Genomic DNA, 26,452 nt, shown 5'->3' with positions numbered 1-26,452 from the left:
TCTTACAATATTCCATGAGGTACTACACAGTATGCTAGAACCCTACTATGCTCTTAAATGTTATTGTAAATGTCTGATATTAATGAACAGGTTATGGTAAACAACCGTACATTTCTCATTACCTAATATAGTAAAATGATTTTTAAAAAAAAAATAAGAAATTTTTTAATGAATTTTTGATTTCAAAAATCTAGAAAGAGTAATATTTAGAATTCAAGAAACATCTTACAAGATTATTGTATAAAAGACTAGCCAAGTGTTTTCTCTCTTGGTTTTCCAAAGTGAAACTTTGGGACACACAGCACACATCCTGTCCAGCCCAACAGAGCCAGGAAGTTGCCAGCCAGGAGCCAAAGTCCACTGGCTGGGGAACACCAAGAGGGGTGCAGAAAAGAGCCAGACTTACCCAGGATCACGTTAGGACAGCCACTTAACAAACCAGCATGTGCTAAGAACCATCTGAAAGACACTTCCCCTTGTAGAAAGGAAGCCAGTTAGAGCCACAACACTCTCAAACGTGGAGGAGCAATTCAAATCCTGTGAGAGAAGTTTGCTCAGGATGGCAGGGCAGTGCCACGGCAGGCTGGTACAATGGAAGACAGTGTTCACGGAAGTTCAAAGGGGGATCAAAGGGGGAGGAATTAGCCAGAGCAAGGCCCTCCTTGCTGAGGGCAGACCTCAGCAAAGCATCTGACCAGGAAGGGAGGAAACCTCCTTCTCCACAAGGAAGCATCAGGGCACCCTGGGTGGTCTTCTTGCACTGCTCTCATCCCAGGCCAAGATTTTAACCCAGATTGTGCATTGCTTGTTCTTACAGCTCTAGGGCAATTCTAAATGGACTTCCTCTCTTCCTCCCTAGAAACTATTTTAAGTCACAATTAAGTTCACAATTAAATGAACTGATGAATTAAAACAAGTGTGAACATTTTTCCCCCCTTATCATGAATTTTATTGACCAGCCTTGTTAGCATCACTATTGGTAGATTTATAATTTATAAAAAATACTTTTTTTCCTTTTCTTTATTCTTTACTTTGATAGAAATATACAGTATCTATCATGATGTACAAAAGTAGGTAACTAGGGAATGCACAATATGTTCCAAATAAACCTAAACCTGAAGAATAAATAGTACTTTGCCATGCTGCTTTCTGTTTTAGAGAAAAGGTTTGTTTCTATTGTAGTAACAAAGAGTTGTCTCATAAGCTACTTAGAATATACCTGAAGAAATGTGAAATAAAGAATTAAAATCATCCAAACACGGGCCTGTCTTTCAGAGCTTATATGTGGCTATTTAGAAAAGAAAGCTTGAGTTTCAGAAACAGGCACCACAATTTTACAATATTTTTCTAATTCTGTCCATTTTTAACATATTTAGTCTAAGCTAAAATCCTGTTTTTAGACAATAAGAAAACAAAGTTCACACATACATACAAGGATATATATACAGAGAGACTTAACTTCTGTTCTGTTTGGGTGAGTGAGGAAGCCTTCTTGCCTCATGTAAATGGAATGGCAACTAGGCACTTCTGAAATGAGAAGGTAATATTCAATTCAAATTCAAATTCAATTCAGTTCAGTTCAAATCTTTATTGTCAATGCACAACATATGTACAATGAGATTGGTTGAGCTCCCTCAGTGCACTCCCCCCCAACACAATACAACTCACAGCGAAGACAGAAAATCTCTTACCCAATAAATCATATTAACAACCACCCAGTCTTATTGCACCAGTGTGAACATGTTACACATTGCGCTGGCCCTGCAAGTCCATCGTACTACGTAGTTATGATGTTATTTTGCATTCAGGAGTCTGACAACCCACTGGTAAAAATTGTTCTTCAGGCTGTTCATGCGGCTGGCTATGCTTCTATATCTCCTTCCCCATGGTAGGAGATATATAAAGAAGTGGTGACCAGGGTTTGAGTCATCCCTGAGGATTTTCCTCATTCTTCTAAGGCAGTGAGCCCATGCGATCTCATCTACTGGTATCAGGGGACAGCCCACGATGTTTTGTACTGTGCTCACCACCCTCTGTAATGTTTTTCTATCTGCAGCTGTCAAACCAGCAATGCCATACCATGATGCAATAAGTGAGGACGTTTTATATGGTGGACTGGTAAAAGGAGGTCATCAGTTGTTGTTCCACCCTGTTTTTATGCAAGACCCTAAGGAAATGGAGTCAGAGGATTGTTTGACTGAAACTGTGCACATGGCAAATATGAAAGTAATGCTGCTGGCCAGATTTGAACATTTTTTAAAATACTGCTAAAGCTTGGTTCCATTTAGAATCTATATCCTAGTAAAGCTCCTGTGTAGGGGTGGGTTCTACTTTACTACCGGTTTGCAGTGGGGCCACGTGTGCACACTCGCTTCACTCATGCAGAAGCTTCTGTGCATGCGCAGAAGTGTTTTGATGATGTCGGGGTTGGTGGGCGGAGCCTCCCGCCGGTTTTACTACCGGTTCTGTAGAACCGGTGTAAACCGGGGCAACCCACCACTGCTCCTGTGTCTTTAACTCTTAAATGGGCAAAATTATGCATCATGGGGGAAGACGTACCTCAAATAAATTAACTTACAGAATGCTGCAAACCATTACTCATAAGTGAAGAAAGTTTTAGAAAGTTTTAGCCATTTCAGTGCCTCTCTCTGCTGATGTTCAGCACCACCGCTGCACTGCCATAGTCATGTGATCCTCATTTACAACTTTCCTAAGACCTTCCAACAAATCACTGGAGAAACTTGGGAAGATTGCAGGGGATCAGTTGAATGTGGGAGACCAATGGTTTGGGTTTGGATTTGAATTGTGGTTAGGTAAAGAAATATATCTGAAAGGATGACTCAATGGGATATGGATTGTGCAAATTCTAACATTCAAATGATTCTATGTTTTTTTAGCTTTCCAGTCATTTAGCTATCCTGATACTAAATGTTCAACTGATAAAGTCTAGTTTTGAAGGATAATGTTTTGATGGAAAGAAAATATATTCACTTTAAAGGACTACAAATATTTGATTTTTCCAAAAGAATTATTTGCAAGCATTTTTACTGTCATGAGATATTAAAACCAACCATCTCATATAATCAGTCACTCCATCAAACTTCAATGAAGCATCAGACTTATACGTAAGTTTACACTATTTTATTCTGATGTTCAGTCAAAATAACCAGAATACATAAGGAAGTTCTCAAACACATTTAATACTCTGAGTATTTTTGCATTCAGAATGTTACGTTAAAACTTGATAAATACAGTTTTGAACTTTTGTTCAAACATCAGGCATTTTTTTCTTTTGTCTGCTCTAATAGAAGTGGCGATAAGGAAAAACTATGTCTACCTTGCCAAGGTTTTTTTCCACACCCTCTTGTTTCTTGGAGCTTTTTATTGCTGTTGTTTGGCAACTTAAATGTGAAATAGGTAATCAGTAGTGGAAGGGATATTCTTTTTTTTAAAAAAAATTAAGCTGTATTGATAAATCTTTATTGACAAAATATTGACATTGAGATACTTCTTGGAAGTATATGGTGTGTTAGAATTCTAACAAATTAAACACACAACACAAAAATATTTACATTCTGGTAAATAAGACAATAAGGAAATATTTGTCCCAGCCTGGTGCACTTCAAGTATCAATTTAGTTCCCAGAATTCCAAAGGCCATGTTGACTGGGAATTCCGGGAGTTGCAAGCCACCACTTTAAAAGGCACAGTGTTGGAGAGGTTCATTTTAATAGCTATATAATCTTGGAACAATTGACAAGTTATTTATTTCAGTGCTTGAAATCCCTCCCTATGGAAAATGGCCAGGGTTGAAATGCCTTTTCTACACTGGTCCCTCCCAGCTATGCTGGACTACTATTCTCACCATCCCAGATGCTGGGCATTGTGGGAATTGCAGTCTTCTGCATTTGGAAGGCCCAGAAAGGCTGAAATGTCTTCAGATACCTCCAGAAATCCTGTTTTTAGCATAGCCCGTTAATGGAAAGAAAAAATATATATAACTGGAATTTTAGGACTATTTTCTTTCTGTCTTGCAGCAAAATTATACAGGTTCCTTTCCCTTCCACCTTTCACAACCTTTATCCATTCCTTCAGAGGGTATCCCATTTGGGGAAAAGCAAAACTGATTGGAAAAAAAAAGAATTATTTACCGCTACTTCATTTAGTTTTCACAACCACATTGACACGAGAAGTTATAAAAAAGATCTACAAACTGCACAGCTTCTCATAAAATAAACTTTAAAAGCACACTAAACCTGTCTCGGGAGGAGGGGAGGGGAAAGTACACTTCATATCCGCACCTGCCTTTAGCAATCTTTTCTTTCAAGCGCAGGAAGGGATATTCGTATCAGTTGTTCATGTACTAGCTTGATTGTTCATGTATACCGTGTTTCCCCGAAAATAAGACCCTGTCTTATATGTTTTTGAGCCCCAAAATAAGCGCTTGGCCTTATTTTTGGGGAGGTCTTATCATGTGGAGGAAACCAGAGGAAATGATGGGGGACTGGCTGCACATGTGTTTAAATATTTTTGGACAGGGATTAGTTTCAGGGGAGCTTATTTTAGCACATGCGCTCAAAAGCCTGATTGGGCTTATTATCAGGGGATGTATTATTTTCAGAGAAACAAGGTAGTACTATCCATTTTATTCTTCACAAAAACAAAAACAAAAACGTCCCCCAGAAATGATACAAGCAGTAGCTTCCCACCAAAATGTGAGAGAAGTTATAGTAAAATTAATACAATTACCATATCTTTATTATTTATTAATTTAGTTAGACAATTTATATAGTTTCTTCATTTAACATATAATGCCAGAACTGGGAACTTACTCTGGAGCCAGATACCTTCCTATTATTTAATTTCACCTAATCCCCAAATATCCCAAGAAATTTGGAATATAAGATTTATTTTTAAATAAACCAATAGTTTACTCAAGGATGCAGTTTGTCTCCCTAGATTTCTCTGAACTATTGGCATAACTTTTAATTATTTACTTGTTTATTATATTTTTATCTTATAAAAATATTTTCCTGATAACAACCCTGTGAGATGGGCTGGGCTGAAAATGCCCGAAGTTATCCAATTGGTTTTCATGCATAAGGCAGGACTAGAACTCACAATCTCCTGATTTGTTGATCAGCAGTTTCAACACATATTTTGTGCACAGAACTTGCAGCTTTTCTGAAGGATATTAATTTTATTCTTGAGTTTCAGTTCCATAGCAAACTGTTCACATGTATTATTCTAGAATTTTAATTTTAACATTCTAGAAAGCAAAATGTAGTTTGCTATACTATCACATTTTTTCTTAGATTATCTTTGAAGAATTAGAAAACAACAATAAAGGACCAAAAGTAATTTATTCAGTGTGGTGTGCAGTCCTTTTCCAAAACACAATCCTCAATTTCACTGCTCACTGACTAGTGATACGTATCAAGGAGTTAGGGGGAAAAGAAAATGAGATTTTACATTGAATTCACTAAGTGAGTGTAGCCAATGATAACAGTAAGAGCATCTATCTGTTTCCTTATTCTTCATATCTTTATTCTTTTTTACTATGAACTATACCTGTTAAATTAGATTTACGATACTTAAAGATTTTTTTAAAGTCAGTTAAAAATACGAACAGTGCACGGCAGAATACTGTAAGCGCAACCTGTCCTCTCACCAACAACAGCAATTCTTTCTTCTATCCCTGTAACATTTAAGCAAACTTACCTTTATTGTGATAGCTTTTGGGGTTGTGTTTCCCACCTCAAACTTCAAACTAACAGTATTAACAATACAGTAAATACTACTAAAAGAATGGAACGTGCAACTTCGTATCAACATTAGCAGCATAACATAGAATGTTTGCTCTAGCTGTGATCTCATATTACTCAAGAATTTGCAACTTTGCATGTAGTCCAAGATTAGTTGTATTATAAAATATGTAAGCAAGGTAAAGTGCTACAGCACAAAGTGCCTTTCCCTCCTCTGTTTGTCAAGTCAGATCCTGATTCCATATCCTGGTATGCAATCCTTATTTTTACCGAAAGGGTGTTAAGAATCACAGTATGTCCAAGGAAGAAAGAAAGGAAGGGGCAGAATAATCATACTGAGATTAAAAAAAAAACCCTATGGAATAAATTGTACTATGTATCAAGAGTACACAGAAGCTCTAATCACTGCTTCTGAATAGTGAAATAGTTTCATTCACTGAATGAAAATGACCATGTGTTAAATCTTTGTAGTGTGAAGGCTTTGTAAGGCACTAAGAACATACAGTATAATATGTAGAGTTCTTGATCATATCTACTCATCTTTAGCAATGTTTTTGGTATAAAAATGTATCTAAATGCACAGAGTCAGTAAGTACACTTCCATACTTTTTTTCTTTTTAAAATCTTTTTTCTGAAAGCCTGTACAGGTGTCTGTACAGGTGGTCCTTAACTTACAATCATTCATTTAGTAATCATTTGAAGTTATGAGGGAATTGAAAAAAGTGAGCTATAACCAGTTTTTACATTTATTACCATTGCAGCATTTCTGTGATCATGTGTTTCAAAATGACCAATGGGATGTATTTTCAACAGTTGCAGCATCCCAGGGTATCATCTCCATTTGTGATCTACGCATCCAGCTTCCAACACGAAAGTCAATGAAATCAAATTCACTTAATGACAGTGTCAATAAAGGTCATAAAGCAGAGCACTTAACAACTGTCTCACTTAGTGACAGAAGTTCTGATCCCTGTGGTGATCATAACTTGAGAACTACTTGCATGGGCAGTGAGCAATCTAATTATCAATGATGGAACCTGTAGTCCCAATTTATCAATTCTTAATATTGCAACTGACATGTTAGCAGCTTCATGCTATTCACCACTTTGCATTTAACATAGCCATATGATTAAACACTACACTCTGGTTTGAAAAGAAGACTCTCCTGTTTTGATTTTTTCCCAAAGAACCTAAAGTCGTATGATTCTAAAAGTGCTGTTGGTTAATTTATGACTATCAGAATGGGTCAAGCTCTAATCAAATTTTAGAAACATTTCCAAAGTGATTATTCAATCAAATGACTATCATGGTTAATTAGGAGCCATAAACATTGCTCTGAAGTTCATCAAAGTAATGACTTAACCAGAAAAAAATACTGCCAATTAAATTCCCTGCTGCTTTCATTTCTAGCTTATCTAATAAAAAGGCCAACAAATGAAATTTAACATTGCAGTTTTAAATTGTGCTAAATGTTTGACTAATACCTAGCAATAATTTAACTAGCAAACTGGCACTGGTAGATAATGATTAAAAACTGTGCCACTGTGTATATTTTGAAAGCTGATGGCCTTTTTGGAAGAAAGAGGGAAGAATAAAAATAGCAGATTTGATAATAATGCTTGAAACAAAGCAGATGGGTCAGAACAGTTACAGTTAGTACTATAGAATAGCTCAGTGTTTTTCAACTTTATCAACTTTTAAGATATGTGGACTACAAGTCCCAGAATTCCTCAGCCAGCATGCAGGCTGGGTACTGATGTCCATACAGTAAGCTGGTAAAGTGGGGAGACACCGAACTATAGCACATGTAAGTAGTTCCAAGTTTATTATTATATTCCTCTATGTATGATGAAAAATATTTTCTAAAACTGAAAAGCTGATGTTAGCATTAGCAAGTATAACTGAGTATTCATGGTTTGCTGTTTCTGAACGTCTTATAGATGAAAGGGCAACAAAGCAAACTATAAACAGAAGCAGCATTCAGTATATAACAAGACCCACAAGTAATATTCATGCATAAAATAGCGTTTTTCTTTAAAACAAAATCAATCACAGTACTTCATAGTAAGCCTGTCAGATCATTATCAAGGCAGTTTCCATAAAGGACTGTTCTATGGGACACCAGGAAGGGAGTAGCCACAGGCCTAATGAAGAGAAAAGATGAAGAAACAGAAATAATCCCAACCCTGATTGACTCATGCAGTGGAACCACCAATCCCTTTGTTTCAATCCAGCTATGATGGAACATTATTAAATCAATGGGCAAACACACAGTGAGCAATTTGCATTCTCAGAAGTGGAAGAAAGATTTTGTTACATAAAGTAACAATTCAAATATATCCAACTACAACATTTGCAGTGGAAATCCTTCTCTTCGATCAGTATTCCTCAACCTCAGGCAACTTTAGAATGTGTGGACTTCAACTGCAGGCTGAGGAATTCTAGAAGTTGAACTCCAATATCTTAAAATAGTTGCAACCTCCCAGTATTACAAAGCATATATACGAAACACTGCCTTACAGTATTGCAAAGCCTTTGTCAGCCAGAGTTTTATAAACTCTGGGCGAAATGGTAATATCTTCTTCCCAAATATGATTTTTGTCCATATCTACAATGTGTTCTCTTTTTTCCTTAATGATGTCTGCCCAGAACATTTGTACAGTGTGGACTCACTATAGCAGGAATCGTCTCCAAGTATAACTATCGTCTCCAAGTATAGAGAACTAGAGCACCAGAGAATGAGGCGCAAATGTATAGATACTTGAAAGGCAGTCAATAGGGAACAAGGTAGACTGCCAGAGGAATATAAGAAGTCTCCAACCTTATGCTATATTCTTTCAAAAAATCAGGTGATCTTCTAGTTCTCTTCTCTGTATCAAACACAAAACTTCAGTTCTTTGCTCCTTTGCAAGCAAGCTAATCACTCCTGGAGATTTGGTTACAGGGTTGCTGAAAGTAGCAATGACCCTAATTATATTCTTAGCTTGGCAACTATGTTGTGCTGTTTAGCTTAAAACATAAATTGTTACATTAGATGCCCCCAGATCAAAGAAAACTACATACAGTACACAGGTCACATTAAGTTGAACCACAGCAATCTTCTCAAGACACATATCCTGAGAACACAACAAACAATCTTACATTTACAGAACATATGTAAAATGAGATGCAGCAGATCAGTTCCAATAGATGTACAGATGAAGAAAGGAAATCGCCTGATTGAAAGATGTAATAAGTAACTCTGATGCTAATATTTATTGTCAAGGTTTCAGACTATACTAAATTGTCCCTCCCATTAATGGCATTAGGACAAAAAAATTGCTTCCACTGTTGTAATGCAAACAAAGGGTTTCCCAGGTTTTATTTACTGACAGGGTTAATATACCACTCAAATATGTCAAGAACAGTATGATGACAGCATGTTCTTAATCCTCAGAACTGGATCAGATAAGTGCCACAACAATTTCAACACAGCCTTTTCTCTGACCAGTTTTATGAAAATGGTTCTAATCTGTAATATTAAAATAAAGCTTTACCTTATCTGGTGTACCACTTGAGCTATGCTGAAAAACAATATGATTTAGATCAGTGGCTATCTTGATAGAAGCATTTTTTAAAGAAGGAATATCCATATGATGTATTTATAATCTATAAAGTTAATTGACTCTTGTTAAATCTGTTTCCTGGAAAAGTAGTTTGGTAGCTGTTACAGAAATCCTGTTGTCTCTTCTATTTTTTTACAGTGTGTTTGCTTTGCCCATTATACAGAATTTGTAATGGAAGAGATTAAGTAATAAAACTGAAGATTTCTGCCCTGCAAAATATATATATATATATATATATATATATTTGTTTTCTGAGGTTTTCGCGGGTGTTTGTATGTAGGTCTTTGGTTATTCGGGTTTTCTCCTGCGTAAAATTGGAGGTTTCTTGGCAACATTTTGACGAAGTCTCATTCGTCATCTTCAGGCTGGTGTCTTCAGCTTCGTGCTCCTAGAAGCACGAAACCGAAGACACCAGCCTGAAGATGACGAATGAGACTTCGTCGAAACGTTGCCAAGAAACCTCCAATTTTACGCGGGAAAAAACCCGAATAACCAAAGACATATATATATATATATATATATATATATATATATATATATATATATATATATGATAAAATATATAAAATAAAAAGCTGATAAAACAAAAATGAGATATAATTTCAGAAAATCAGATATAATAATGTCCATTAGTTTTTCAAACTGAATAGTAACTCTTAATTCTATAGAAAATCTACTATATTTCAACACAACCTCAAGAACTGCAGAATGGGTTGGAAAATTCAAGTCAGAATAAGTAATATTGAGCTTCATAGATCTAAGAATGTGGGGCATTCTTTAGGAACTTGGGCAAAAAAAATTCTAAGATTTAAGAAAAAAACAATGGAAAAAAATAAGGTTACATTATAAAACTAGATAGCAAATCCTCCACAAAACGTATATTTCATTTACAATTAAAATTGTTTGTAACTAATAATTTGCAACATGATTTGCTCCTTAGACAACAATCACTGACACTTAAATGAGTATTCTAGCCAAAATTTTTGTCAAGTAATCTACCTATTTCATTCATGGAATTTTACTGGAGCAAATTTAAATATAATTATTGGTCACTCCTTCCCCTTTAAAAATTTTGTCAATGTAAAGTATTTTTAAGCTCTTTTTCCCATATTTGAACAGGGCCATATTAAAGCAGGATGCAAAAGAAAAGAAAAATAAATGGTCTTTGTAAAATAACATTAAAAATTAAAATTCAGCATAACGGAAACATCACATTATGGCAGATACAAAATACAAAATCCAGGCATCTTAGGGGGGAAAAAAAACTTAAGCCCAACCTCTCATCTGGCAACAACCTTTAAATTCTAATCTAATTTGTCCACAGCCATTCCAAAAGAAATCAAAACACACACAAATAAAAGCTATAGTTTTCCTCCCTGAAATACACCAGATTGCTTTCTATAGCAAACTGCTGGTTTATTCTGGCATTGTCATGACATCCGGTTTTCAGAAAACACATCAGGCAACAACCAGCTTCCTTTAACAAATGGTTACTTGTTACAGAGGGTTGCAGAATCAAAAAGACATGTGTGTTTGTAATGCAAAAAAAGCTGCAATCTACTGAGTGCCTATTTTTATGTATTTATTTCAATCATATAGCATTAGTTTTAAGTGATGTGTAGGCTAGCTTGCTTTTTTATAAATAAATGCACATAAATGAGTACACACACATACAATTTTTCACTCCCTTTTGTGATCTTTGGCTGAAAATACACACCAACATCTGTGCTTTAGCCTCTTCCTCCACCCTGTTTTCTGTCTATAAAAATTTAAGTTCTGCAAACACTGCTGGGCTATAGTGACATATTTGAATGGAATTCAGACCAACCAGTTCCTGTTTATGTTTCTGATTGGCTCATGTAGCCTTTTCATTCACTTATACATTAGAAACATGCCAAGGCCACATAAATGGTGTCAAGTTACACACTGAGGAGGCCAACACACATTAATCATTGTTTCAAGTCAATGGGCAGGAGTAGCAGCTGATGGAACACTACACCCTTCAGCTTTGTATAAATGGACATTCCAGTGTATTTCTCCCATCATTCTCCCCCGCCTCTTTCCCCCTTCAGCATCCATTTTATGAATGAAACTCCAGGCTCCATTCATATAAAAGCTTTGCTTACTGGGTATAGCCTCTAGGGATCAGTCAGACTTGGGTAAGGCTGATGCGATTGGTTTAAGACAAGCTTCAGCCTTCCATTACTGATTGAAAATTCAGCTGATGTCCATTTGACCTGCATTAATGCATAAAGAGTAAATCCAGACTGTATTCTCAATTCTCAAATCAAATCATTAGCCAGTGCCACTTACTGTAACTGTAGATTCAAAGGATATTTTATCTATCCCTTTGGGGAGGAGAGAGAAGAAATAAAATCAAGAATAAGACAATCTTTTGGAGCTATTGCTACTGTGATGTGATGTATGAGATTATAATTATATAAAAATAGTTCTGACAACACTCATTTCAGTTTTAATATACAGATGGGGTAATGGTAAAGATTGGAGGATATAGCTAGAAAATATTATTTCAAAAGCAGGAAAATAATATATTCTTATGATATAGTACTCAATCCAGACTGCATTCACTGGATATATAACCCAAAGCAAAAACCTGTCCCTAAAATCAGTGGCCCCCAACCTTTTGGGCACCAGGGATCGGTTCTATGGAGAGATTTTTCCATGGACCAGAGTGTGTGGTTTTGTGTGCTGCCTGCATCCCAGGGATAGGGCTTCCCTTGTTTGTGTGGCCCACACAAACCCCTGCTTTACATTATGTGTCCCTTATACATTGTGCTGATCTAAATCAAGCTTCCTAACGTAAGAAAAAAACTATATTATCAACACAGAAAACTATGGAAGCCCTATGAGCCCCACATATTCCCCTATATTACTTCCCCTTGGTATTGTAGGATCAAACGGCCTGCCAGTTTGAAACTTTATAGGATCCTAGAAACAATTCTTATCTGGTATTTTATATTGATTTAATCAAATACCAGATGTCCAAGACACCATAGCCATTTTGTTTTTCCTTCATTCAAAAATATTTATAGATCTGTGAGGGTTTTCTTTTCCTTTGTCGAAAAGAAAAAAAAAGATTTTAAAAAAATCTCTTCCCAATAATGTGACTTACAGCTCTTCATCAGATTTGATGTCGAATTTCTTTCAAGAAAGAATAACTCATGGGATGCTAGGACCAAACTTATAACACTATTTCTATGCAAGGAAACTATCACTGTTGTACAAGAATGGACAGTCTGAAATTCTAGGCTCCTCTTTGATGTGAACTCAACAAATTGCCAAATCATATAGTTCAACAGAAGGGAACATTATTAAAAAGATGGAGAATAGAGTATTTAACTCTATTTAAACAGTATTTAAACCACCCACTTCTAGGACCAATGTGACTTATGCCAGTAAGATTTTTCAAAGAATGGTCTCCTATTCCTAAGGCTTTCAAAAGAAAGAACTGTGGTATGGCAGTGTGAGTTTGACAAACTCACAGGTAGAAAAGGGCAGATTAACCAACTAGAGTCACAAACATACTGTACCTTCTATAAAGGAAATACCAATCTTTTTTATGTACAATAGTGATCCAATCAGTTGGATGTAGTTTCTTTGAATGTAGCTAAGTTTTATTATACTGACTGCAAAATTAGGCAGACTGTCCACTAATAATCCACCAACAATTTTTAGATATTATCTTGTTTTTTTTATTTTTAATGCTTCTTATTTCTAATGTTAGTCTGTGATCATTATAAAATTAAAAATTATTACTACTTATGAGGATCTTTTTCTTTTAAAAACTAGTGTTTTAAATGAGTTATTTTCAGCTAAAGAACATGCAAGCTACTAAATTCCAAACAATAAGAAGAACGGAAATTTTATGGGAATTTAGGGGGAGAACTATCATTTAATTCCAAAATTAGTTTTTAAGAAAATGAAAAATAAATGAAGTTAAAGTTTACCCTGCTAACCCATGCCCCAAATTTTAATAATATATAAAAACAATTCTATTAGGTTTCTATTAGAGAAGTTAACTGAAAAAGAGGCTCAAAAATAGTGGGAGTTCCTAAAAACGGATAGGGTGGGAAAGAAAAAAAGGAACAGTTCCAAATAATTTCTAAAGGAGATGTGGTTACACAAAAAGTTTAGTGATCATGCGAACATCAAAAAGGACATTAAAACAATCAAGTAAAGGAGGATCAGATCAAATAACAAAGAGATCAAACCATCTGTGAGATAAAGTAAATGAACTCAGACCAAACTGGGATTAACAAAAGATGTTAAAAATAACAAAGAGGCTTTCCTAAGCAAGGTCAAAGTAAAAAAAAAAGAATATTAGCATCTACTTATGGCAAAAACTAACAAAAATTATCTGATAAATAGAAAAGTCCTATTCAACTCTAATTTTGGCCTACTCATTTCTAAAAACAATATGACTGAAGTACTGTAGCTGTATTCCAGCTTGACTTTGAGCTGACATTGATATACTCCAAACTTAAATTAATTCAGACCCAAATCTTGTATCCTAGACAAGGATGTTGTCTAGGATGTAGCCAAACATGAATCCGTCATCTAACACTTTGGAAGAATAGGTGAAGTGCCCAATAAACTGATAGAAGGCAACCATTGTTATATTTTAAGAAAAATGAAAATACAAGACCCAGAAAACTAAAAACTAATCAATCTGTCATTGATACTGGGAAAAATTCTTGAGGAGATCATAGTGATTAACCATAAAAGTAAAATAGAATTTATTAGAAATCATAATGGTTTTGTCAAAACAGCTGTTTTCAGATTAAATTTACTGGTGGTTTCTTTTTTAATACTTTGCTAATCTACTAAAGGGGTCGTTTTTCTCACAGGCATTAGGGTTAGGTTGTTAGCTGAACCTGATAGAGGAGAGTTTGTGAATGAAAATAGTGTATAAGATGCCTTGGTTTTTATATTTTGTATTTATTATGCTCGTGCTTGTACTTATGTTGTTTTTATTGTTCTGTGTTATGAATATCAAATTATTTGCTTAAGATGAATGGCAAAATAAATTTCATAAATACATAATATAAGGGGTTCTCTCAATAAATTAAAGTTTAAAAGCCATCCAAATGAGTTCCACTCTAATATACTTCTAGAAGAATATAATGTTGGAGCTAATCTAGTATCTCATGGGAGACCACTCCTAAAAAATAAGAGTGATGTCCTAAAAGGGCAAATACAATTTTTGGATGAATCACCAGAAATATAGTTACTATATCATAAGAAGTAATAGTTCCATTGTCTCACCTGTAATATTGCATTTCAGGTCATCATATTTTAACAAAGATTCAGAGAAACTGCAAATGACATAGCAAATGACTGTATAGATAATCAGGGGCCTCAAACCTAAATCTTTTGAGGAAAACTTATTATTTTTAATAGAAATGAGAAAGTAGAAAATGTGCTAATACTTTTCAAGTACCTAAAGAAATGTCATACAGAAAAAGGCCAGGGCCTTTTGTCTATTGCCACAGAAGGTAGGCACCAAATAATGGTCTTACAGTCAAAAAGCAAAATTTTGGTTCCTAATGGGAGACCATTTTGACAATGAAGCAGATACTTTGCTGAAAGTGTTCTGCAGAGGTTAAACAATAGCCATCCATTTAGAGATAATTTACATTGGCTTTCTGTGCCAAGCAAATTGAATTCAATAGTCTAGATGGCTTTCCGATGCTATGACTCTGTGACCTAGAATACTTCCCATTACAGAATTATGTGCACCTAGAAAGCACCTATAAAAACTGCACTCTAATAGAAATTACTATTTCATTTTGTAGTCTGAATTATCCCCACAGCATGGCTCCTAGGATGGGTGGAAAAATAAAACATCATCTACTGTGTTGACATTTCTATTTCTTTCCATGTTCCATTATCTCAACATTCTGCAATAGAAATTGCATACCTGCAATTACAACTAATTGATCTGCCATTTCCGATGTCATAATTAATGTCATGTTTTAATAGAGTTATAATCATTCCATAATAATGGTTTTCATTCAGCAGATTTCCAAAATGGGTAAGAATATGGAGCTCAAAAGCAATAAGCAGTGTTGAGGCTCTTTCAAAATCTCCCAGAAGGAACATCTTACTATAATGATCTTGCAAGAGAGGTTTTTTAAAAAAATTTTTTTATCTAGATAGCAAAATAATATTATGCAAGCTCCTTTTCAGTGTGACATCCCTAAACATCCATAAACATAATAAAATCAATGATTCAATGGCAAAATGCATTATGCTTCCAAAAGGGTTATTTAAAGTACTCTTAGAGCAAAGATAAGGGAAAGGGTGACTTCTGCAGAACAAAGCAAAGCACCATCAAACCATTGACTGTATTTTATGTTGGTACAGATGTGCCAACTTAAATGCAGGAATTTAGAGCCATAAAAAGTACTCTAAGGCCATAAATCAATTCTTCATGACTACTGGTTGTCCTGCTAGATCATTTTAAACTAATATTTTCTCCTGCAGAAGCAGAGGCCAATTCCTGAAATTAAAAGAATGCATAAGAATAAGAAACAAAACTTAATTGATATTACATTTACCAAATTTATAAACATGAAAAGCATTCTTGCTCCCCACAAATGTACGGGCAATAAGACACAATGACTTCCTTCACAACTCATTAGTCAGAGTAGAAAGTTAACATAACCAAAATTTTAGCTACCCCATGATTTTCTAACATCAATTCATTCTGAATCAGGTCATGGTCAGAAAGAGGATAATTGACTGAGAATATGTATCAAATATTCAACCTTCTATTCCAGATAATTTTGCAGTGTGCATATGGACAAAGAACAGTGGAAATCCAGATTTTACTATGAAGGCTCATGTTCTAAGTGTTGAAAGGGTTGGGGCATTGGTCTTACCTGATACACTCCTTCTCACGGTGCTGAGAGAGAATCCAAGGAATGGGTTAACTCTGCTCTTCTGCTCGGAGACTGAGTCAATCAATATTTTGGTCATGCCTCCTTTGCCTGCGCATGCTCAGTTTTGATGAAGGTGTAGCAATTGACTTGACATATTTCCAGTGCTAATTCTGGCCACTCCTGAACTTTGGACCAGACAGTCATCAGGGTAGGGGTTGGGTTCTCTCTCAGCATAGCGAGAAGGAGCTTATAAGTTAAGACCAACGCCCCTTCTGCAGTGTGCTGAGTCAAGAATCTGAGGAATGGGACATACCAAAGCCGGCTGTCCTAAGGGTGGGTATCAGTCTGGTCCTGAATCCCCAAGTCTATATGCACCTTCTGAAGCACCCGCCTGCCGAAGGCCGCTTCAGCTGAAGCGAAGGCGTCCAGTTTGTAGTGTCTTATGAATGGGTATGGAGAAGACCATGTCACTGACCTACAGATGTCCTTGATAGAGGCCTGTGTCGCCCACGCAGCCATTGTGGCTGCGCTTCTGATGGAATGGGCTGTCACTCGCCTAGGCAACGGGAGAGCCTGAAGCTCACAGGCTTTGGCGATGCATGCCCATATCCATCGGTCTATGGTTGATGGTGTAATCTTGTTACCCAGTATAGAGGGCTGGAAAGATACAAACAGGGATTCTGTCCTTCTAAGAGAGGCTGTCCTCTTGATGTAGGTGCAGAGGGTCCTCCTAACATCCAAGGTGTGCCATTTCTTCCCTAGGGCGTGGGTTGAGCCCAGGTAGAAGTCTGGCAAGATTATCTCCTGTGCCCTGTGGAACAAGGAATTCACCATGGGGAAGAAGGAGGGATCCAACCACAGAACCACCTTGTTTGGATAGAATATGCAAAGGTCCTCTCTTATAGAGAGGGCTGCCAGTTCAGATATTCATCTGGCCGAAGTGATGGCCACGAGGAAGGCCACCTTGAAAGTGAGGAAGCACAGGCTGGCTGATCATAACAGCTGGAACAGCGCTAAGGTGAGAGCTTGTAGTACTTTAGGCAGGTCCCAGGTGGGGTACCTGTGTACCACAGGAGGTTTTAGGTTAGTTGGACCTCTGATGAAACTGCACACAATTGGGTGTTGAGTGAGGGACTCCAGATCCCCCCAGGATAACACTGAGGCCAGAGCTGCTACTTGCTTGCGTATGGTATTAGGGGACAGGCCTTGTCCAGCCCCTCCTGAAGGAATTCCAGGATCTGGGCCACTGATACAGAGGTGGGATCAGTGTGATCCTTGGAGCATTACGCACAAAAGGCCCTCCAAATTGAGTCACAGATTTTGTTGGTCAAAGGCCTCCTGGATAGTCTGTATGACTTTGTTGGAGAAATTGATCTGCTTCAGAACTCTCCGTTCAAAGGCCAGATGGTCAGTTGCAGCCATTGTGGTTCTGGATGAACTAGGGCCCCCTGACTGAGGGAGATTCTGTCCTGAGGGATCCTTCAGGGCCTGGATACTGACAGACTGAACAGATCTGTGTACCTTGGGCGTGTGGGCCCGTGGGGAGCTAGAAGCAGGATCTCTGTCTTCTCCACCAGTACCTTCTTGATTACCCCTGGAATGAGGAGGAAAGGCATATATTAGCCCTCAAGGCCACAGACTGCGGAGTGCATTGGCCCCTTCTGCTCCCGATGTTGCAAACCTGATGTAAAACCTAGGCAGCTGGATGTTTGAAGGGGAGGTGAACAGATCCAGGCTCAGGGGTCCGAATCTTTCTGACAGTTCTTTAAATAAATCTGGGTGTAGGCGCCACTCTGAGTAGCCAACCAGTAAACCAGTCCGCCTATACATTCGATGTTCCTGAAATGTGTTCTGCTCTGATGGATAGAAGATGTCTCTCTGCCCAGAGGCCCAATTGTTCTGCCTCTCACATGAGGGATCTGGTGTCCCCTTGGCAGCTGATATGGGCCTTGGTGGCCACATTGTCCGTCAGAATGAGTACATTGTCCGTCAGAATGAGTACATTGTCCATCATGTTCTGGAACCATCTGAGGGCCAACTGCATTGCCTTGAGTTCCAGCCAGTTGATGTTGTTCCTCAGGTCTGCCTGAGACTACTGCCCTTGTGCCATCTGGGACTGGAAGTAGGCACCCCAGTCAAAAAGGCTGGCATCTGTTGTGATGGTCAGGCAGCTGGGCTCCTTGAAACCACATCTCTTGGTTATGGCCTGGAACATGCACCACTTAAAGGACTGAAATACATTTGGTGGGACCTGAACCCTGGAATTTGAGTTGCTCCTGCCAGAAAGCTCCATCTCTTTTTGGTTCTCATCTCCTGAGAGCAAAATCCTGCTCTGCATGGAGGAAGAGGGTGAGTGAGACCCTTGGAAAGTCACCAAATCTCTTTGATGCTGGGATGCCAGATATTGGTCTTGATGTAGGAGAGTTTCAGATGCCACAGGAGCAGTCTGACGTCCCTGCTGTAGGCCTGCAGCATGCCCTGTGCCATGACCTCTGATATCAGAATTTTCATCTGATCAGGCTGCTGACTCTCCCGTGGGTGGAATCCCATCACCATGGGTGTAAAGGTGGCCTCTGGTGCAGCCTTCATCCTCTTTGGAGGTGGCTCCCATTGCCTTTCTGCTGGCAACAAATTTGATTGTGGATCAACAAAAGCCTCCTTGCCTTCTGATGGAAAGGATGGCTGAAAAGATTGCTCTCTGGTGCCATCTGGCAACCCAACCTGTGAGCACAATGGAATCTGTTGCTTTGCATCGATTGGATGACTTAACTACTGGGCTGGTACAGCAGGGAATTTTCAACGATTTCCTCCCTAGGGGGACTTTCTCCCTTCCTTCACTCCACTTCCCTCTCAGCCTTGGCAATTCTTTTGTCAAGTGCCTTCAGATGCCTCCGGCATCCTTCTCCTCAGCTTTTGAAGTTCTTTGGGAGGAAAGGTCTTTTGCCTTTAATCTGGCCGCTGCTTCTTTACTGGCTGATTTTGGCCCTGCGGAGCATTTTGGATGACTCTTGTGTCTGGACCGGTAACTACTGGTCTTCCCACTCATCCCTGGCATTCCTAGGGTGACAGAATCTGCCGTTTTAGTTTTCTGCCCTCCTAGACAAGGCAGGCTTGTTCCTATGTGCGACCTTGCTGCCATGGCTGTTCCCACCTAGCCGCTTCAGAGTATGCACCAGGATTTAACCAGGCAGTGACTCCAGTCCCCTCCATTGTCTATGGGCCCAATTATCTTGGCTCTATCCTGGAGATGGAATGAAGGCGACTATGCCAGAAGGACCAGGGAGCCAGCCAGGACGAAGGTGGCTATGCCAGATGGACCAGGAAAGCCAATCGGGATGAAGGCTGCTATGCCGGGCAGACTGGGGAGCCAGCCAATGGTTGGGAAGAGGCGGCTATGCCGGACAGACTGGGAGAGCCAGGCTAACCATTTGCTGTCTTGGGAAGGCTTAAGCGGAGCTGGGACCTTACTGTGAAATTTCCAGAATCCAAGGAAGAACTCTGTCTCCTGTTCTAAGAGCACTCTTCTACATGTCTCCTCTGAGCAAAGACTGAGTCAAAAACTGGGCATGCGGAAGCAAAGGAGGCAAGACCAAAAGATTGATTGACTTAGTCTCTGAGCAGAAAAGCAGAGTTAACCCATTCCTTGGATTCTCGACTCAGCACACTGGAGAATATCTCTTCTGGATAAAAAAAAATATGTAAAGGGATCAGTAGCTAGTAGAACAATATATTAGCAATCCTGCTGTAATGATGAAATGGAAGACAGATAACTCAATTCACTTCCTTGATATTCTTGTAGGAAAGGCAAGATAAGTAGAGTAAGACTTTGATTTTAATACACTGTAATCTAGGAGAGCAGTGGGATAAAAGAACTGTTTTATGCTTTGTAGGACTAGTTCAGAAGTCAATACTATTTTATCAACAATCAACTCAAGAGTCAACAATTATGCTTAGGCAAAACATAAACTAATACTTCCCAAATCACCATGGGAAATAGAAGTTCATATATTATTTTACCAAATCTTTCAGAATGATGAGGAAGGGGCAAGATAAATCAGCTTCAGTTCAGACTATAAGCACGAGAAATGGTAACCCCTCAGGCTAAACTATAAGAAAAAGAACCTTGTTACCATATCAGCCCAAGTAAGCATATTTGAGGGGATTAATAGGGGGTTCCTAGAACTGTGCCTTTCTCCTTTCCTTGAATCAATGATAATAAATGTTTTCAAAAAGCTGGACACATTTTTGAAATCTTTTTCTCTCTGAGAAGAATAATAATCCTACTAAATGCCAAAGGACATGATTAACAGGAATCAATAGAACCTCCACTACTACTTACTCAGCAATTCTTACGTGACTAACAACATGATAATCTCTTCAGTAAAGAAACAGGACTCCAGAAAGAACAACTCTTCCAATGTCTGAAGATTGGGGTAAATATCTTACAACTACATCTAGTCTCACCATATTCAGGACCCAGGTATCCATCATGGTTGCTTCCCATTGATTGATGAATAGGCTTAAGCACCGGCCAATGGGAGGTTGGACCTGTTGTCACTTGGAACTGTGAAAGGGTGACTTTCTTACCTTGGAAGGGTTGTCTATTTCTGTCCCTGAACCCGGATCTGTCTGGTTGTCAGTCTTGTCTGTGGGCATACACCCTCTGAGGTTGAGGGGTGTCAAACCCCATGTCTCTGGGCCGAAAGGAAAGGGACAGCAGTCAGCTGGTCTACATAGAGAAGGCAGGACCTTTCTCCTGTCCTTAGTCTCCACCAGAATGGGCTCTAGGGCCTCTCCAAACAGTTTGCTACCCTCAAAGGGAGCAGAGGCTTGTTTTCACTTTATACTTCATTTCTGTCTGCCAATGGCGAAGCCACAATAGATGACGGGCCGCCACTGAAGAGTTAATGGCCCTGGAAGCAAATTTGATGGCATTCAAGGTGGCATCAGTTGAAAATTCCATAGCCACTACCAGCTTGTTAATGTCAGGTGGAAGCGGAAGTCACTAGGCAGAACCCTTGCTTGCATCTGGCAGAACCAGAGCAATGAGGCCGTCTTGAAGATTGAGGCAGCTGTAGTTGCTTTGACTACCCAGGCAGCCTCCTGATGTACCTTGCGGAGGATCAGTTCTGTCTTCCTATCTTTTGTCTTCAGAGCATCCTCTTGTGTTGTTAGAGAGGATGGTGGAGAATGTTAAGGCCACCACAGGGCCATCTATAGTTAGTGGTTGCAGTGTCCCGGAGAAATTTGTGGCCACATTATAAAATCTTTTGTCTGTCCTGCTTGGGCTGGTTGGGCCCATTGTCTTTGGATCATGTCCCAGAATAATTTAGGTGAGGGGATTTCCTCACCCTTCGTGGTTAGCTCTAAAAAGAGCATCTCACTCGGATCTACTAGGTCCAATGCTGACTCAGTTGTAGCTGGGTCAGCTCCCAAGTGCATTTGGCTTTGGCCTTCTTTAATAAAGATTTGGGGTTGGGTGAAAGAGCCCTGCGTAGAGCCAGGGGGTCTGGAGCCATCCCTTCATCCTCAGAAAGCTCCATCTCTTTTTGGTCCTCATCTCCTGAGAGCAAAATCCCGCTCTGCATGGAGGAAGGGGGTGAGTGAGACCCTTGGAAAGTCACCAAATCTCTTTGATACTGGGATGTCAGATATTGGTCTTGATGTAGGAGAGTTTCAGATGCCACAGGAGCAGTCTGACATCCCTGCTGTAGGCCTGCAGCAATGCCCTGTGCTACGACCTCTGATATCAGAATTTTCATCTGGTCAGCAATTTCAGGCCGCTGACTGTCCTGTGGGTGGAGTTCCACCACCATGGGTGTAAAGGTGGCTTCTGTGCAGCCTTCATCCTCTTTGGAGGTGGCTCCCATTGCCTTTCTGCCGGCAACAGATTTGATTGTGGATCAACAAAAGCCTCCTTGCCGTCTGATGAAAAGGATGGCTGAAAAGATTGCTCTCTGGTGCCATCTGGCAACCCAACCTGTGAGCACAATGGAATCTGTTGCTTTCCATTGATTGGATTGTTTAACTGCTGGGCTGTTAAAGCATGAGAATTTTCAACCATTTCCTCTCTAGGGGGACTTTCCCCCCTCCTTCGCTCCGCTTCCCTCTCAGCCTTGGCAATTCTTTTGTCAAAAACTGGACATGTGCAAGCAAAGGAGGCGTTACCAAAAGATTGATTGATTCAGCCTCCAAGCAGAAGAGCAGAGTTAACCCATTCCTTGGATTCTCGACTCAGCACACTGGAGAATATCTCTTCTGAATAAAAAAAATATGTAAAGGGATCAGTAGCTAGTAGATCAATACATCCTAGCAGTCCTGCTGTAATGATGAAATGGAAGACAGATAACTCAATTCACTTCTCTCATATCCTTGTAGGAAAGGCAAGATAAGTAGAGTAAGACTTTGATTTTAATACACTGTAATCTAGGAGAGCAGTGGGATAAAAGAACTGTTTTAATTTATGCTTTGTAGGACTAGTTCAGGAGCCAATACTATTTAATCAACAATCAACTCAAGAGTCAACAATTATGCTTAGGCAAAACATAAACTAATATTTTCTAAATGACCATGAGAAATAGAGGTTCATATATTATTTTACCAAATCTTTCAGAATGATGAGGAAGGGGCAAGATAAACCAGCTTCAGTTCAGACTATAAGCATGAGAAATGGTAACCCCTCCTGCTAAACTATAAGAGCAAGAGCCTTGTTACCATATCAGCTGAATAGTCCAAGTAAGCATATTTGAGGAGATTAATAGGGGGTTCCTAGAACTGTGCCTTTCTCCTTTCCTTGAATCAATGGTAGCAAAATGTTTTCAAAAAGCTGGACACATTTTTGAAATCTTTCTGTCTGAGAAGAATAATAATCCTACTAAATGCCAAAGGACATGATTAACAGGAATCAATAGAACCTCCACTACCACTTACTCAGCAATTCTTACGTGACTAATAACATGATAATCTCTTCAATAAAGAAACAGAATTCCAGAAAGAACAACTCTTCCAATGCCTGAAGATTGGGGTAAATATCTTACAACTACATCTGGCAATAACCAGAGAAATGTAAGTTACAAAATACTGTCCTCGCTTACCTTCTTACTAATTTCATTTAAAAGTAAATATATTCAGCGTGTTTACTTCAAGGGGTCAAAAGTATTCCATTATACTGTAAAATATTATTAAAAATGAACTAGTATCAATGAAAAGTTGGTTTATCAATTGGAGGGGATTTTAAAGAAATCATGTGTTAGATTTATCGTCAGTTTTGTCTGATACCTCATATCTCTAGATCAAGTTCAGATAAATTATAATAATCTTAGTAAACAATTGTATTGATATTCAATTATTTATGAGAGAAGAACTTTATTTCAATATTCAGTGTTTTGACTGATCAGAGCTCTTCTACTGCATAGTTAACATAAAAATATCAATATTGATTCTAAGAATGGAGGGACGGTGATATTTAATGCTTGCAATGGGAGTTCTTTATTCATGCTGGGAAAGAGCCTGAAATGAAATATTTGTATTAAATTTCCACTTCAGGCTGTGGTATCTTGACATTATATAAATACAAATCCATTTCACATGACAAGATCATTTGAAAAAAATGTTATTTTATGTAATGTTAGAAATCTTGTGTGATAAAACCTGTACTTTCATTAACAATATAATGTGTTAAAACAGAATGCTCCTAAATTATCTAGAAATGTTGACTCTAGTGAAATTTTTCAGATTTAAAACTTTAAAATAAGTCAAATCTTGTCAAATAAACCAAATCCTACTGAACAAAAAATGAAAAAAAATATTTGGATTACCTGAGTCATATGCAAAATCTCTAGGTTCTTGTTTAATCATCAGAGGAGGAGGAAAACTTTGATTGATTGAATTGCCAACCATGGTATTGTGTTCATACACTGGATCATGGTACTCCTGTTTAAACCCTTGAGGTGGGAAAGGGATGTTTGGCTCAGACATCTGGCGTTGGTACATTGGACGTCCTTCCCGTGGCATGGCAGGCAAAGGAGGAAAGGAATTACAAGGTTCTGAGAGCTGACGGCGAAATCTAGGATAATAACACAGAAAATGATTATTACTCTAGTGATGATGGAGAGAGAGGTACCATGGAGAAAGAATGTATTATGGTCAGGGTGGGATGGAAGATAAACTGTCACAACAGATGGCATGGGGAAAATGATAGTAAATTTTGGAAATTAATTTTTCTCCTAGGAAAGAAACACAGATACAATTTTCTGCAGAATACAGCAAGAATCTAAGAGACAGCACAGGAAGCATCATTCTTAAGAATTAAATAAAAACAGCTGCCCCTAGAGAAGAATTTTATGGTTGGCTCTGCCATAATAAACAGTTTTATTAAGCACCAATTAAGTATGCTCTTTTTTGTTCATTTGATATTAATAAACTATTTAAAAGTAACAGAGAAATAAATGAAACAAGAAAACAATATTTCATATTACACAAGGAAAAAATAAAGTAAGTATAATATTTAGCAGAATAACTAGATTCATAGTCCAAAAATATTTCTCACCCTTTTGCTATTAAATACAAGCCAAGCCTTACCTGTTAATGCCATCCAGCATTCATGTAATTTCAATTTAGCTTATTAGATTTAACTTAAATACTTCTGCCCCCATCCCTAGCCAACCAACCATGGAATTAGGACTCAAGAACACTTTGGACAATTGTACCAAATGAATACATGCAATCAAGATGGGACAGAGTGGATATATATATATATATATATATATATATATATATATATATAGAGAGAGAGAGAGAGAGAGAGAGAGAGAGAGAGAGAGAGAGAGAGAGAGAGAGAGAGAGAGAGAGAGAGAGAGAGAGAGAGAGAGAGAGAGACATTTTCTTTTGGTACTCATTAAGGTAATTGGGCTTTTCACAAATAATAGAATACAATAGTATTGATTGTTTGCTTAAAAATCTTCTACCACTAACCATCTTACATGTGATTCTGAGCAGTAACAACAATTTAATAATTTATTGAAACTACAAATATACTGAGCCATGGTTCATCACATTTTGCTAATTTAATGAGTTCTTTGTTCTGTCTGGAACCTTCATATTATTCTATGTAAATAAAATGCATGTTAACATTGAAGAAAGCCCACCAAGTTCAATGGATTAACTTCCACATCTGTTCATTTTAGCAGTTGAAATTGCAGGACAACAAGCAATTTTTATTATCACAGTCTATTAGAAGGAACTAATGAGAAATATTTGTGGTTTAAAAGCCTAGAATTTACATTGTGATATTCTGACTTTAGAATGAAAATGCAAATTCAAAGACTAGTGGAACCATCACCAAATTATATGTGTAACTGTGTATATTAGCGAAATTTCATAAATAGTATGTCAGCTGTGAGCCTATACATTACTACACCATATGGGAGTGGGAAAAATATATATCATATCATATTAAAACTGAATTCTGGAGTACATTCTGATAAGGTTAGGACAGGGGTGAAATGTAAAATTTGTTACTATCGGTTCTGTGGGCATGGCTTGGTGGGGGGGTAATGTGACTGGGTGGGCGTGGCCAACTTTTTTTAAAAAAAACTTTTCAAAGCATTTTTTCTGCAAATGCAAAAAATGCTTTGAAAAGGCTCTGCCAATCAGGCAACACAGCTGGGATCGTCAGAGCCTTTTTTAACCATATCTTCCCTGGAAGAGGTTGCAGAAAAAAATGCTTTAAAAGTCTCTCGGACGATCTCAGCTGAGCCGCGCGATCATCAGAGGCTTTTTTTTAACCTTTAAAAGCATTTTTTCGGTTGAAGAAGTTGTAGAAAAAATGCTTTTAAAAGTAAAAAAAAAAAGCCTCTGATGATGTGTGGCTCAGCTGGGCATGGTGGTAGTGGGGGGGGGGGGCACAGGGATTTTTGCTAGCGGTTGTCCAAACCACCCACCACCATCGCTACCGGATTGGGAGATCCGGTCTGAACCGGGAGCATTTCACCCCTGGGTTAGAATATAACCAACTGAATAAATTAGAGTTGCTTTAACAATCATAATCAGAATTCAAATATAGCCATAACTAAATTTAAGCAAAATGTATTGGTTTAATCTATGGATGCTTTGCCTTAGGAAATTCAAATTTAAAAAGTAAGCAGGGTGATTCAGGGACGTAGCTGAAGCTTCAGTTT

General features: G+C 38.2%; 1 protein-coding gene and 1 long non-coding RNA gene across 10 annotated transcripts in view; one reads left to right on the top strand and one right to left on the bottom strand.

Moving 5' to 3' along the window:
- ETV1 (ETS variant transcription factor 1) overlaps positions 1-26,452 on the bottom strand; it is a 142,464-nt gene that overhangs the window by 58,670 nt on the left and 57,342 nt on the right. For all 8 annotated transcript variants that reach the window (XR_015734040.1, XR_015734038.1, XR_015734037.1 and 5 more), the window contains 2 exons: positions 24,092-24,339; positions 1,461-1,527 (listed from right to left, as the gene is read on the bottom strand). Coding sequence is in view for 2 of the 8 variants with exons in the window: in XM_087892719.1 (XP_087748845.1) it covers positions 1,461-1,527; positions 24,092-24,339 (315 nt within the window). In the remaining 6 variants the exon portion in view is untranslated. The remainder of the gene's footprint in view (positions 1-1,460; positions 1,528-24,091; positions 24,340-26,452) is intronic.
- Positions 18,408-24,658, top strand: LOC117654880 (uncharacterized). 2 transcript variants are annotated; one of them, XR_004588427.1, is made up of 3 exons: positions 18,408-18,623; positions 23,252-23,339; positions 24,504-24,658. It is a non-coding gene; the product is annotated as an uncharacterized LOC117654880 (long non-coding RNA). The 2 variants fall into 2 exon arrangements; XR_009620901.1 differs by lacking the exon at positions 23,252-23,339.

The sequence above is a fragment of the Pantherophis guttatus genome, chromosome 4, assembly GCF_059756535.1.
Source record: "Pantherophis guttatus breed Tessera chromosome 4, ASM5975653v1, whole genome shotgun sequence".
NCBI classification, from domain to species: Eukaryota; Metazoa; Chordata; class Lepidosauria; order Squamata; family Colubridae; genus Pantherophis; species Pantherophis guttatus.
This window is presented reverse-complemented; position numbering and strand designations above follow the sequence as displayed.